Source organism: Pinus tabuliformis, chromosome 1_2 (assembly GCF_031772625.1).
Source record: "Pinus tabuliformis cultivar Carrire ecotype Pingquan chromosome 1_2, CPIR1, whole genome shotgun sequence".
NCBI classification, from domain to species: domain Eukaryota; kingdom Viridiplantae; phylum Streptophyta; class Pinopsida; order Pinales; family Pinaceae; genus Pinus; species Pinus tabuliformis.
In genome coordinates this window covers 364,937,963-364,951,715 of record NC_142298.1, presented here as the reverse complement: position 1 = coordinate 364,951,715, position 13,753 = coordinate 364,937,963, and the positions used below count along the sequence as shown (strand labels likewise).

At 37.9% G+C, this 13,753-nt stretch overlaps 1 protein-coding gene across 1 annotated transcript; it reads left to right on the top strand.

Moving 5' to 3' along the window:
- Positions 1 to 11,635: 11,635 nt before the first annotated feature.
- On the top strand, positions 11,636 to 12,385 carry LOC149205888 (uncharacterized). Its single transcript, XM_089397533.1, has one exon. The coding sequence runs from the start codon at positions 11,636 to 11,638 to the stop codon at positions 12,383 to 12,385; it is 750 nt and encodes a 249-aa protein (XP_089253659.1).
- The last annotated feature ends 1,368 nt before the right edge of the window (positions 12,386 to 13,753 follow it).

The window sequence follows — 13,753 nt, the reverse complement described above, 5'->3', positions numbered from 1 at the left end:
CTCTGTTTGACGTGCACAATACCTCGTTAGAAATATCTATCCGAGGACTACAACTTTTGAGTGACTAATATTTGTTTATGACCCATGCTAGTCCCCATTTTCCCAAAAAACATCGTTTAGGGGCTTAAAACGGCTCCGGAAGTTCATGACCCAAAAAAATGCCAAAAATAGTAAATTGTGCTACAATTAAGGAAACTCAAAATTGAAAGAGACAGTTGTGGGGGTCCAAGTGGGATAGGCGGGTGGCCACCAACATCCACCTGGATCATTGTGTGCAGAGGAGTATCATGATGTTGGAGTACATTCCTATAGAGGAGGAGGATGCAAGTATTTTGACAAAGGAATTATCAAGATACAAATTCAAGTTTCACAAGGGAAGGATCAAGGTAGCAGATAATCCCTTTCTTGTTGAGAGGATGTATTGAAAATGCAACAAGAAAATCCTAATTTTATTTTGTCCTTGAATTAAATTGAAATTCCACATCCCATGACAACTTGTAATAGTTAACTAAGTTAATTTGACTTAGTTGGTTTAGTTAATTCGATTTGGGAGAGTCTAATTAGAGTCATGTAGAGTGTCTCCTACTTTTTAGGAGCCCTCGTTGAGTTTATTTTGAGTTGTAATTATTTAATTCAGTTTAATTGAGTTAAATTCAATTAAACTAGTTCCAACTGATGAAGGAATTAGTTGGAGATCCAGTAGTGGGGTGTAACCAGCACTAATCAACCAATAAACTGAAGATTCGCTCATTATTAGATCATGCATGTCAAATCATAGAAATACCCAGTTGATATTAGAGTTCAGGGACAATGTATTATCAATTGTATAATCATCTGAATTGTACAGGTGGTGCATGCAATCAAAGGAAGGCCTATGAGGATTGTGCAATTCATATTTGTGGAATTTCCCAATTAAATGTGAGTTAATTCCTTAGGAAACTGTACAAGGAAATAGGAGCTTGGCAAGCAGTAGAATTGGCTAAGTATTGGCTTAAGCTGGTTTGTGAAGTAGTGAGATAGATTGAGATAGTGCAAAGGTTTCTTGGGCTTGAGAAAAGCATTGTAATCTTCTAACTTATTCTGGTTAATGAAATATATAGATAGCAAGGGTTTTTAGTTGTGTCTTTCTCCAGAAAATTATTGTGTTATGTGTGAATGAATTATTTCTCTTGTATGCTTCATGATTTCTTGATCAATTAATTGTTTCGGCTGATGAGTAGAGTAGATTCAAGTCTATTGTTTTAGCATATTACAATTTTCAATTTGAATCTACAAGGAATTTCTATAGTTAATTCCTTAGGTAAAGGTATTATTACAGTTGTAACCAAGTAGAATGAAAAAAAATGGCATTCATGATGTCTATTATGTACAAATTCTGAAACATAACCTATTAAGAGTAGGACAAATAAGTGAAAATGGTTTTGAAGTCAAGTTTAAAGGTCCTACTTGCACATTCTTGATAGGACATCCAGTCAAAGAGTCATAGCAAGGATCCAAATGACCAAAAATATGATGTTTCCTCTAGTCATGATAAATGTCAAGCATTCATTATCATATGCTTAATTTGTAACAAGTTCTGATGAAACTTGGTTATGGCATCTTATATATGGCCATTTAGTGTTTAATAGTCTTGATATATTACAAAAGAAGTCTATGGTATTAGGTATTCTTATGATAGATGTCCATCATAATCCATGTGAAAGTTGTATCTTTGCCTAACACCAAAGAAACAAATTTCCAAATATTGCCAAATATAGAGCCAAAATTCCACTTGAACTACTAGTACACAAAGAACTTTGTGGTCCAATGCAAATCCTATCAATAGGAGGAATGTATTATTTTTTTACCTTTATTGATGATTTCGGCAGAATGGCATGGTTCTTCTTCATTAAAAACAAATTTAATACATTTGGAAAACTCAAGCAATTCAAATCCATGGCAGAGAAGCAAAGTGGCAAGAAAATTAAAGTTGTAAGATTAGATGGAGGAGGTGAATGTAATTCCAAAGAGTTTACAAAATATTGCAGGGATCTGTATCAAGAGGAAATTTACAACAAGGTGCACTCGAAAGAAAAATGGAGTTGCAGAAAGAAAAAATCTTACCATCAGGAATATAGCAAGAAGCATGTTAAAGGAAAAGAATTTCCAAATGAGTATTAGGCAGAAGCAATGACATGTTCAATTTATATTTTGAACTGATCGCCAACTAAAAGTGCCAAAGACATAGTTCCTTTAGAATCTTGGAGTGGTGTCAAGACAAGTCTATCATGCTTGAGGGTCTTTGGTTGTGTATCATATGCACATGTTTAGAAAATGGATGATAGTAGTGAAAAATGCATATTTATTGGATATAATGAAGAATCCAAGGCTTATAAATTGTACATTCATGTCACCAAGAAGACAATTATTTCAAGATATGTTAAATTCAAGATAAAGGGGCATATAGGAATCAAATTTATCCACATGCATTTGAACCATGTGACGCAATAGAAGTAGAACAACTAAGACAAGGATTGCCACACCTGCAAGTTCCAGCTGAAGGTGCAACCTAAGAAGGACAAAATGTGCACAATCCATCCCCAAGAAGCAAATCTAAATCCACCATTCTGCAATAGACAAGAATTTTGAGTGGATTTATGAGAAACTAGATAATGAACAAGTACATCTTCCTATATTATCTTGCTAGCCAACACATTTTAAAGAAGCAGTAAAAAAAAAAAATAATGGGTTGAAGTTATGAATGACGAAATTGTAGCTATTGAGAGGAATGATACATGGAGTCTTCTAGATGTACCATAAGGAAAAACAACCATTGGATTCAAATGGGTCTATAAGACCAAGTTTAATGAAAGGGGGAATTTGTAAAGCATAAGGCCAAATTGGTAGCAAAAGGATTTGCACAACAACTTGGATTCAATTATGAAGAAACCTTCACCCCAATAGAAAGATTGGATAATGTTAGAACAATATTAGCAATAAAAACAAAGAATCATTGGCCATATTACCAAATGGATGTCAAATCAACATTTTTAAATGGAATCTTGAAGGAAGAAGTTTATGTAGATCAACCTCCAGGGTATGAAATCAAGTGTCAAGAACATAAAGTTTGCAGGTTAAAGATATATTTGTATGGTTTAAAACAAGCCCCCAAAGCATGGTACAATAGAATTGATTCATATATACTTAAGAAAGGATTCAAACACATGAATAATGAACCCACTCTCTATACAAAAACATATATACAAGATAATAATTTAATTTTTTGCATTTATGTTGATGATATGATTTACATCATAAATTTGTAGCTTGAAGATCTTTGAACGGCCATGGAGAAGGAATTTGAGATGACCAATCTTGGTCATATGAAATATTTTCTTAGGATATAAGTTGAACAATCTGAAAAAGGAATCTTCATTTTTCAAAGAAAGTATGCAAGGGACATTTTGACAAGATTCAAGATGAGTGAATGCAAGTTAGCATACACACCAATTATCCCAGGAACCAAGTTAAGAAAAGATGACAACATTCAAAAAATAAAGTCCACTGTGCACAAGCAGCTAATAGGCAACCTAATGTATCTCATAAGAACAAGGCTTCACATAATGTATTTAGTAAGTCTTATATCCAAGTTCATGGAGTCACCAAAAGAAACTCATTGGAAATCAGGAAAAATGATTTTAAGTATATTGCACAAAAAACATAGTGCGTAATTTTGTACATTGATAACTATCTCATTAGTTCACAGATAGTGACTTTACAGGAAATATTGATGTCCAAAAGAGTACATCATGTTATGCATTTCACCTAGGTACAAGATTGATTTCATGGGCATCCAAGAAGTACCCCATTATTTCCATTTCATCAGTAAAAGCATAGTATGTAGCAACAATACAAGCAACATGCCAGGCACTTTGGTTAAGAAGATTGATAAGTGATCTTGAGCCTGAGAAGAAGGAGCCAACTCATATTTTCTATGATAATAATTTAGGTATTTCACTTTCCATAAATAATGTTTTTCACCACAAAAGTAAACACGTTGATACAATATATCATTTCATTCACGATCTTGTCAATAAAGGGGATATATCTCTTAAATTTTGTGGATCTAGAGATTAGCTAATATATATCTTCACCAAGAATTTTTTTTGAGTTTCAGAGACAACACTTAAGCATTGTCAGTAAATATAACAATTGATGTTAAGGGGGAGTGTGAAAGTATAGTAATCTCCCATGTTAACTAGAGTGAGAATTTAGTTACATGTGAACTCTTGTTGGACACTTAGTTGTGAGTCCCAACTAATTTTAGATAAATAGTATTTTTAGAATTAGTTAATTATGGTTATCTCTAGAATCTCACAATGCTAGATAATTCTAGAAATTTCTCCATGCATTATAAAATATATTTGATGATGAGAAGGGAAATCTATGTCCCATGATTTTTTGCATTGTCAAGTCATTAGTGTGTGTGTGTGTGTGCGTTCTCTTTATCATAGTCCATCTCATTTCATACTTATCAACATACATGTGCTGATATAATACCCCTAAATTTGCAAAATTCTCCAAAAAAATGTGTTTCCTTGGCTATTAGTGATGAGGCAACCTATGATCCTTGTCATTTTCATTCATATACCACACTTCCATCATTGGCCCAGGAATTGGTAGGCCGAAAATTCCAAGGAAGTGAATACAACAAAATGAAATGATGGGGATGATGGACTCTTCTACTTCATCCTAACAAAACATCCCTCAAAACATAGCCTTGCAAATCTATCTAGTGGACTTGACATTATAGAATTTCTTAGAAAATTATTCACCAAGTTGTGAACAAGTGCATGATAAAATGAAAATGCTTTAAATCAACAGATGACCACACTCAACAAAAAGATGGAAAACCTACATTTCCTATATAGAGCTCAAAATTGAAAACATTCTCTTGGATAACTATTTCTTATAGCTCGACTTATTCACACAAATGATGTTATTTCTTCAAATAAGACATTAGTGGACTCAATCACATGTATTTTCATATCTCCACATTAAGTTTATAACCAACATCCACCACAATCTAATTTATCAAAATATCATAGAAAATACTCATGATACCATAGTGTTCTTCACAATGAACTTTTTCTTCATACACATAATATTTTTATCAATTACAACCATGAGATTTGATACTAAAATGATGCTTCAGAGACACAACTTCAGTATACATTATTAATTATAATTTTTTTGTAAATAAACAACATTGATTTCCATTAACAGAAAAGGAGGTACATCAATGATTACTTCATAGACACATTCCAGAAGTTGGTGAGAAACAAATGGAGAAGCGTTGTCTCAAGAACACGACCCAACATTATGAGAATCAAAGATAATAAACTCTAGCATAAACTAACAACAAAACCACAAAAATATTTTACCAGTGCATGAAGCATATCAAGAAACACATCCATCAGCCAAAAATCAAATCCATGGTAGCAATAACGAGCCATACCAAAGGAACTTCGAAGAGAAATAGAGACTTTGGTAGGGTATATACACAACAATAACGTCGCAATATATTGTAGGCAAAGAGACCAATAACTAAGAAATATACTTCCAACACCATATGCATACACATAGAGTCAAGGCCAAAACCTGAAGTAGCCAAAAACGTCCACATAACCGAAACTACATCCACCCAAAACTTTATCCAGAAAACATAGGATCAAAAGTAAACATAAACCATCATTTATCCACTTTTGATGAGTCATGGTCCGAAGAAAATAGAACAGGAGTGTGCCCACTATGAGTAGGGGATCTGTGATATCGCCAAAACCAAATATGTAACCAAAAAAGGCTCCACCTTTTCCAAGTAAGAATTGACATTGTTGATACAGAAATGAATATTGTGAACCATATGCTTCATATCCTCCAAAGAGCAGAAGACGTTGTATATCTCAATCTGCTTTTCTGTTAACAAAAGATGCAAGAAAGTAGAAGTTTGTTGATTCAAGGCTAGGGAGCTGAGAAAATGCAACCTCCTCTTACAAAATGACCCAATTTTAGAAACCATCTGACATTAACACTAGCTAGTTCTGAATCTGTATGGACAATAACCAATCTCCAAATACCCCAAATATAAAATTTCACGATGGACCTCCAATGGAACTAATTCAAAAGAAGAGGCAATATAATGATAAGAGAAGGGTCATCAGGATGAGACCTTCTCTTCCCAACAAAAGATCCTCATCCTCGACAATTGGGCATTCGTTGGCAAGGAGCCATGAAAACCTAAGAGGTAAGACAGAGAGAACAACCAGAAGATGAACAACACCCAATGAAGAAAACCGAGGGACAAGGAGGGATAAATTGATAACCAAACCTAAAGACAATAATGACATCCCTAATGAACCATTCAACAACCCAAAAGGTTGAGAAACTCACTACACATACAAAAACACAACCCGACCTTCCACTTATGACACTTTACATAGTGAATACCACTGAGCATTACGCGAAGACACCGAAACAAAACCACCAAGTGAATGCCCCAAAGCAATGTAAATCACCACCTTGAATTATAAACCCACTAAACAGGACTGAGACTACAATTGAGCCAACACAACTAAATAGATGAGAGTTACACTAGAAAAGGAGCAAAGACAAAAAGGCAACTAAAAAATACATCATAGACATAACAATTGTCCCCCATAAATAGTGAATAAAATGATTCACAAAGGCATATAAGGAATGGCTCACCGAACAAAGAATGCTTGTCAATGCATCTCCTCCACTAACTGAGGCAACTACACTATTATAGATCACACAAAAGGAGTTATCAAAACCAGAGGACGAGGTGGTAACCACTCCCTCAAACCCCCAACACCACCAGCAACATACATTCCTCAACCGGAAGCAAATATTAATACAACTAATGGCACACATAACAACTAAATCCATATTAACTACCTACAGCCATTGTGTCATGACAATCAACCAGGTGGTATACCAACGCTCATCCCGATGATATGAACACACCCACTTGTACACCCCCATTGGGGAAAAAAATTAATTATCATTTAAAAACATACACTATACTATGCAAAATTATATAAAGTAAAGAAACAATAAGAAATATGCTCCCAAACTTTTGAAGGGAAAAATATATTAATTAATTATTCACATGTGTTTTTTCTAGTGTATAAATGGTCCCTTTATATAACATGTGCAATATAGTTATTGTCAAATAAGTTATAAATATATGCTAACTTGAAATTGTTTAAGAATTTTTGAAATAAATTATTTAAAAATTGTTTATTAAAGATATACTAAAAATAGGTTGATCGGATGGCAAGGAGCTTAGGGTCATGAGCTAGGGTTTGATGCAGGTTTTCCCTGGCAAGCCTGCAACAGCAACAACAGACAGGGGATACAGCAGATCCGGACGAAAGCACACCACAACAGACCGCAGAGTGAGACAGACTGAGGCAGGTGCGGACTGACGAAGGCATGATGAGCTTGGAAGGGGGGGGAGTGATCCCTCCTATAAGAATGTGATGGCAAGAGAAGCAAGCAAAAATGGGACTAACGAAAATCATGGAAAAAGGAGCAAAGATACACCGGTCATGGGAGCGCGTTGGCAAGCTGGTCTCGGAGGTAAATTCCTACCCAGAGCAGCAAAAAAACCTAGGTTTGTCATTCCCAACAATAAACTGGAGGAATATAGGGGTTCATGAAAGATCACGCGTTGATCTGCAAATTCATAGGGGCCTGGCCTACAGAGAAGGAACTGGTTAAATGGATACAGCAACGTTGGCAACCGAAAGGTCACATAGATCTAAAACTAGGAGCGAAAGGATTCTTTTCAGTAGTATTTTCTAACCTAGAAGACAAAGAGAAGGTATTTGAGGAGGGTCCATATTTCTTCAATAATGTTGGCTTATTCATGCATCACTGGGAAGAGTGTTATAATCTGGATCAGGAAAAAATGTTGGTGGCGCCAATTTGGGTTCGACTGTTTGGCCTCCCAATGGATTTCTGGGATCCAGAAATCCTAGAAGGAATAGGAAACTCGATTGGGACCTTTGTCAAGGTGGCTGACACAACAAGAAAAGGAAGGTACACTTCTTATGCCTGGATATGTGTTTATATGAACATTACAGAACCTCTCCATGACTGCATAGAAGTATAATATCATGATGAAATCTAGCAACAACCTTCGGATTGTGAGCACATACCTTTCAGGTGTAGGAGATGCCATGAATATGGGCACCTATTCAGATATTTCTCCCAGAACATCCCAAAGTCCACTCAGGGAAACAAAAAGGAAGAAGGATCGGGTAAGGAAATGGAAGGGGGCTTTCAGGAGGTCCACAGAAGAAAAAGGAATAAAAAACCGATGAGTATCCATAAGAGTCCTCAGAAAGAGAAGGAACAGGAAAACCAAAACAAATTCGTTGTGCTACAGGAAGAGGAAATGGAAGAGGTATATGTGGAGAGTAGTGAAGAACCCGCTGAGCCAAACATAAAGAAAAAGGGAAAAAGCAGGAACATATAAAAAAGTGAAAGAAAACGAAGGAGAAATAAATAGAATGCAAACGGAGCAAAGCCAGATGGAGATAGACCCACAGAAAGAAAATTTTAGCGAAGAGGAACAAGTAATGAAGAGATTACTACAGGAATGGAGACACTTGGATGAGAGGTTCATCCCAGAAGACCAAAAACAACTATACAAAGAAATGTTTCAACAATATAAAATGAAACTAGGAATGATAGTGATAAGCCAACCCGAGCATATTGGATCACAGGGGGGACAGGGTCAGGAAACGGGAGCATCAAGTAAAGGAGGAAAAAAAGGGGTAGATGACCCATGATTGAATCCATCCAAATGGTGGGAGAAATGCTCGTTAACTCAGGGAGAGTGGTGCCATTATCGGATGTATTCCACCAACCAACCAAATTGTTGAAATGATAATCACGACCTGGAACATAAGAGGTCTGAATAGTAAAGGGAAATAGAGATACCTCAAAGAAAGATTGAGGAAAGATAAACCTAGTGTTATGATACTGCAAGAGACCAAGATCAGTGAATTAAAACTGAAGGAGATTATGGCAAACTTTCGTCCAAGATACGAGGTAGTAGGACAAGATGCCATGGGAAGTGCAGGAGGATTAGCCATACTATGGAACCCAGAAGAAATTCGTTTCGAAGAATGGGTAAGTATGCCAAGAATACTTTCTGGAAAATTTAGAAATATTGGATCCAAAGAATGGATCCTCCTCTCAGGGGTCTATGGTCCTCATATCTCAAGAGAAAGAAGAAATTTCTTCAATAACTTAATAAAAGTGAGTGGTCTATACCAAAATATACCATGGATCATAGGAGGGGACTTCAACATGATTAAATCCCTAGATGAAAAAAGAGGAGGTGTGAGAAGGGTGGATGCAGACATGGAACTGTTTGAGGATACCATAAATGACCAGAGGCTAGTTGATATTACAACTACTAATGGGACTCACACCTGGAATAATAGAAGAGGGGGCAGGCATCAAATAGCCTCAAGGTTAGATAGATTCCTAATATCTGAGCAGATCGTAAGCAGAGATATTTTTGTGGAAGCGATGATATTACCAGGGATGGGATCGGACCACTGGCCGGTGAGATTAGAGATTGACCTCAAAGCTATTCCGATTTGAAGCTTTCTGGCTTAGAGATCCTAAGTTTATAAACAAGGTAGAGGAATGGTGGAAGCAAAGTGAACAAAGGGGAAGGAATATAATGCAAACGTTCCAGCTCAAGTTAAAGGAAATAAAGCAAAAAACTAAGAAATGGAACCAAAAATAATTTGGAAACATAATACACGATCAACAGCAGTTAAATCAAAGGATGAAGGCAATTCAACAAGAAACTATAAGGGAAGGGAGAAGTGAATAATTAGCAGCAGAAGAAGGTAGATTGGTCAGCCAAATAGAGGAACAAAGAAAGCAGGAAGAAATCTTATGGCAACAGAAGTCAAGAGTGAACTGGTTAAGGGAGGGAGAAAGGAACACCAAATTTTTCCACAAAGCGATGATACAGCATAGGCAGAGAAACAAAATTTTTTCCCTGAAAATTGACGAAGGAGTGTCACAAACTCAGCACGAGGATATGGAGGAAACCGTGGTTAGACATTTCAAAGAACTTTTAACAGAACCTCAGGAGGAAAGGCAATAGGCAGTATGTAGAATATGCAACTAGATCCCCAAGATGATCACCAGAGATCAAAACCTTGCGTTAATGAGAGCAGTTATGATAGAGGAGGTTGAAGAAGTAGTGCAAGGACTGAAGAAAAATAAGGCCCCGGGACCGGATGGCTTTACGACGGAATTCTATCAAGTTGCATGGAAGTTCATAGGCAATGACATCCTAGCAGTGGTGGAAGAATCCAGAAGGAACCAAAAGGTATGTCTAGGTTTAAATGCTACCCTCCTATCTCTCATACCTAAAACCTCCAAGTCAGATGAGCCACAAGGATTTAGACCTATTGCTCTTTGTAATGTTATTTATAAAATTATCTCTACTCTGATAGTTAAGAGATTGAAACCGATTCTCCCAAGCATTATATCCCTAGAACAAATAGGTTTTGTAGAAGGTAGACAGATTCTAGATGGTCTGATAGTATCCCAAGAAGTGGTGCATTCACTAAAATCAAAGAAGATGGCTGGAGTGATGATTAAATTGGATCTATCCAAAGCTTACAATAGATTAAATTGGGTGTACCTAAGGAAAGTTCTGGAAGCCTTTGGGTTCTGTAGCAGATGGATAGAATGGATTCTAGTGATGATATCTACCCCGGTCTTCTCAATCCTCCTAAATGGAACCCCGTCATCCACCTTCAACGCCACTAGAGGGCTCCGGCAGGGAGACCCCCTATCTCCCTTCCTCTTCATTATTGCTGCAAATGGGCTAGGAAGGTATATCAAAAAGGAAGTACAGGAGGATAGAATCAAAGGGATAAGGGTATGGGGGAATGAGCTCCTGATAACCCACCAACAGTTCGTGGATGATATTATGTTATTCTGTAATGTCTCTCTTAGGGAAGTTAAAAGGATGAAAGACATCCTGGATCTCTTCATGGAAGCCTCGGGCACCCAAATTAACAAAGAGAAATCATGTGCTTATAACTAGTAATGTAAAGTCTTACCTTGCGCGAATGCTGGGATTTAGGGAAGGAGAGTTACCCACCAAGTATCTAGGTATACCTTTGGCAATCAACTCTTTAAAAATGGTAAATTGGCAACAGACTATACAAAAGATCCAAGGAAGGATAGCCAACTGGTCGTTCAGATCTCTAAACCTTGCAGGAAGAGTTGTTTTGGTAAAAGCAGTCCTGTAATCAATACCAATTTACCAACTATCGGGGATGGCAGCCCCGAAAGGGGCTTGCTCCAAAATGGTGGAAATATTTAAGAAATTCATATGGGGAGGGCCTCAACAGCAGAAAAAATGGGCTTTGATTTCATGGCAGGGGATGACCAGAAAAAAGGAGGAAGGGGCCTAGGACTGAGGGATCCATACCTCACCAACCAAATTATGGGGGCCAAGCTGTGGTGGAGATGGATGGCAGGAGGAGGGGACCTCTAGAAGCAAATATGGACGAAGAAGTATAACATGCCAGGAAGAGCAGAGGATATATTAAGGCATACAGAAACACCGAGAGGCTCTACCATTTGGAACTTGGCTAGCGAGAATAGGGACATAATCACAAACCATGCCTTCTGGGAAATACGAAATGGAAAAATAGAAAAGTTCTGGGATGAGGCTTGGAAACAACGAGAAAAATTAAATGGAAAGCAGGAACTCAGAAATATTCTTCAGTTTTCAAAAGATGTAGGACTAAATCGAGTAGATGAATTCTGGAAGGATGACAACAATGAGGAGAATTGGAGAGTCTGGAAAAACCCAGAAGAGTGGGGTCAAAATATAGAAGAAGAACAGAGAGAGCTCTATGTGAAAGAAATGGGAACGAGAAAGATACCAATCAGATCAGGACTTGATATATTGAGATGGGGACATTCTACGAAAGGAACTTTCTCGGTCAAAGAGGCATATGATCTAAAAACTGAACAGGAACAGGAAGGACACCATCATCTATGGAAACAAATCTGGCACAACAAATGGTGGCCGAAAGTTGCTCACTTCCTATGGTTAACATGTAAAGGCCGAATTTTGACATGGGACCAACTACAAAAAACAGGGATGCAAGGACCATCCCTATGTGGTCTATGCAAGAAGGACAATGAAAATATAGAACACTTAATGAACTCATACCAGTTCGCACATCGACAATGGGAAGCTATCTATGAGGTCTTCAAAAGGACAGACAGGAATCAACAGAGCATAAAAGAGACTGTTCAATAATGGGGATGAGACCACTTTACCAGCCCGGTTCTAAATAGAGCATGGGGGCTAGCCGTAGGTTTTAATCTTTGGATGATATGGAAGGAACGGAACCAAAGGATTTTCAAAAGTAAGGAATCAATGCCGGAGCAGGTATGGAGAGGAGTAATAGAACATATCAGAGAAACCATCTTAGCAGAAGAATGGCACCAAGAAGACTGGGAGATCCTGCCTCAGGAAGCAAGAATCCTAAAAAAGCTCAACCTAGCCAAAGAAATGGTGGGAGCAAATACATGGAAAGCAATGCGAACAAGCGGGGTATCGCCCCAGAATTTCAGCAGACCAGCAGAAGGATTCATTAAACTGAACTTTGATGGAGCCTCCAAAGGGAACCTGGTATTGCAGGAATAGGTGGCATCTTTAGAGACAGCCATGGCAGGGTACGATTGTTGTACTCAGCATATGGAGGCATGATGAGCAACAATGAAGCAGAACTCATGGCAGTACAACAAGGGATGAGAATAGCTGCAAGGCTCAGGTACAAACAACTGGAAGTTGAAGGGGACTCACTAATGGTAATCAACATGATGAGGAAACTTTACAACAAAAAGGCATGGGATAAGATTAGCCATAGCTAGAGAACAGCAAGCCTCATCCAAGAGATGGGAGAAATAATGAAAAGGTTACATTATATGATAATGAAGCACGTTAAACAAGAAGGGAATAAAGCGACTAATTTCCTAGCCAACTGGGGATGTAATCAACAAACGGGACACATGGAAAGAACTTAGCCTATTCAACCAAGGGATACAAAAATGGATATGCTGAGAGAAATATTAGCCCAAGATGATGATTATGAATAAACAAAATGATAATGTTCATATTAATTCCCCAATCGGGGTGACAGAGTGGATAAACAAAAGTAATGGCGATGTCAGAAGCCAGGAGGTGCAAGGACTGCTTACTGCAGCTTGCATGATTATATTGTAGAACGTGGAGAGGTACTGCATACCAAGAGGGATGTCAGACGGGCGAAGTGGCGTGAGGAATGTTGGGAAGAGGAGAGGTGGTAAGGACGGCGGCGTAAGGAGGATGGGACGGCAGGTAGGTGCGACAGAGTATGAAAGTGGGGGTAAGGAAAGAAGGATGGATAGATTGCAAGGGAGAAGGCGAAGGAGAGCGACGGGCAAGCCAGACACGCATCCAACAAGCAGGAAGAGTAACCTCGGGTATGTTTACTATCTTTTCTCTATAATTTGCAAAGGAAAATTTAGTATGATGGGAGGGGAAAGGAACTTGGGTCAGGGAGGGAAGGAGAGACCTCGCATAGAGGTTATGTTGTGCAAACAGAGCAGTAGTAGCGAGAGAGAGTGGCCCGGTAGCTTTGCT

Coding starts and splice junctions, on each gene's coding strand:
- LOC149205888 (XM_089397533.1), top strand. CDS start 11,636: ATGCCAGGAAGAGCAGAGGATATATTAAGGCATACAGAAACACCGAGA.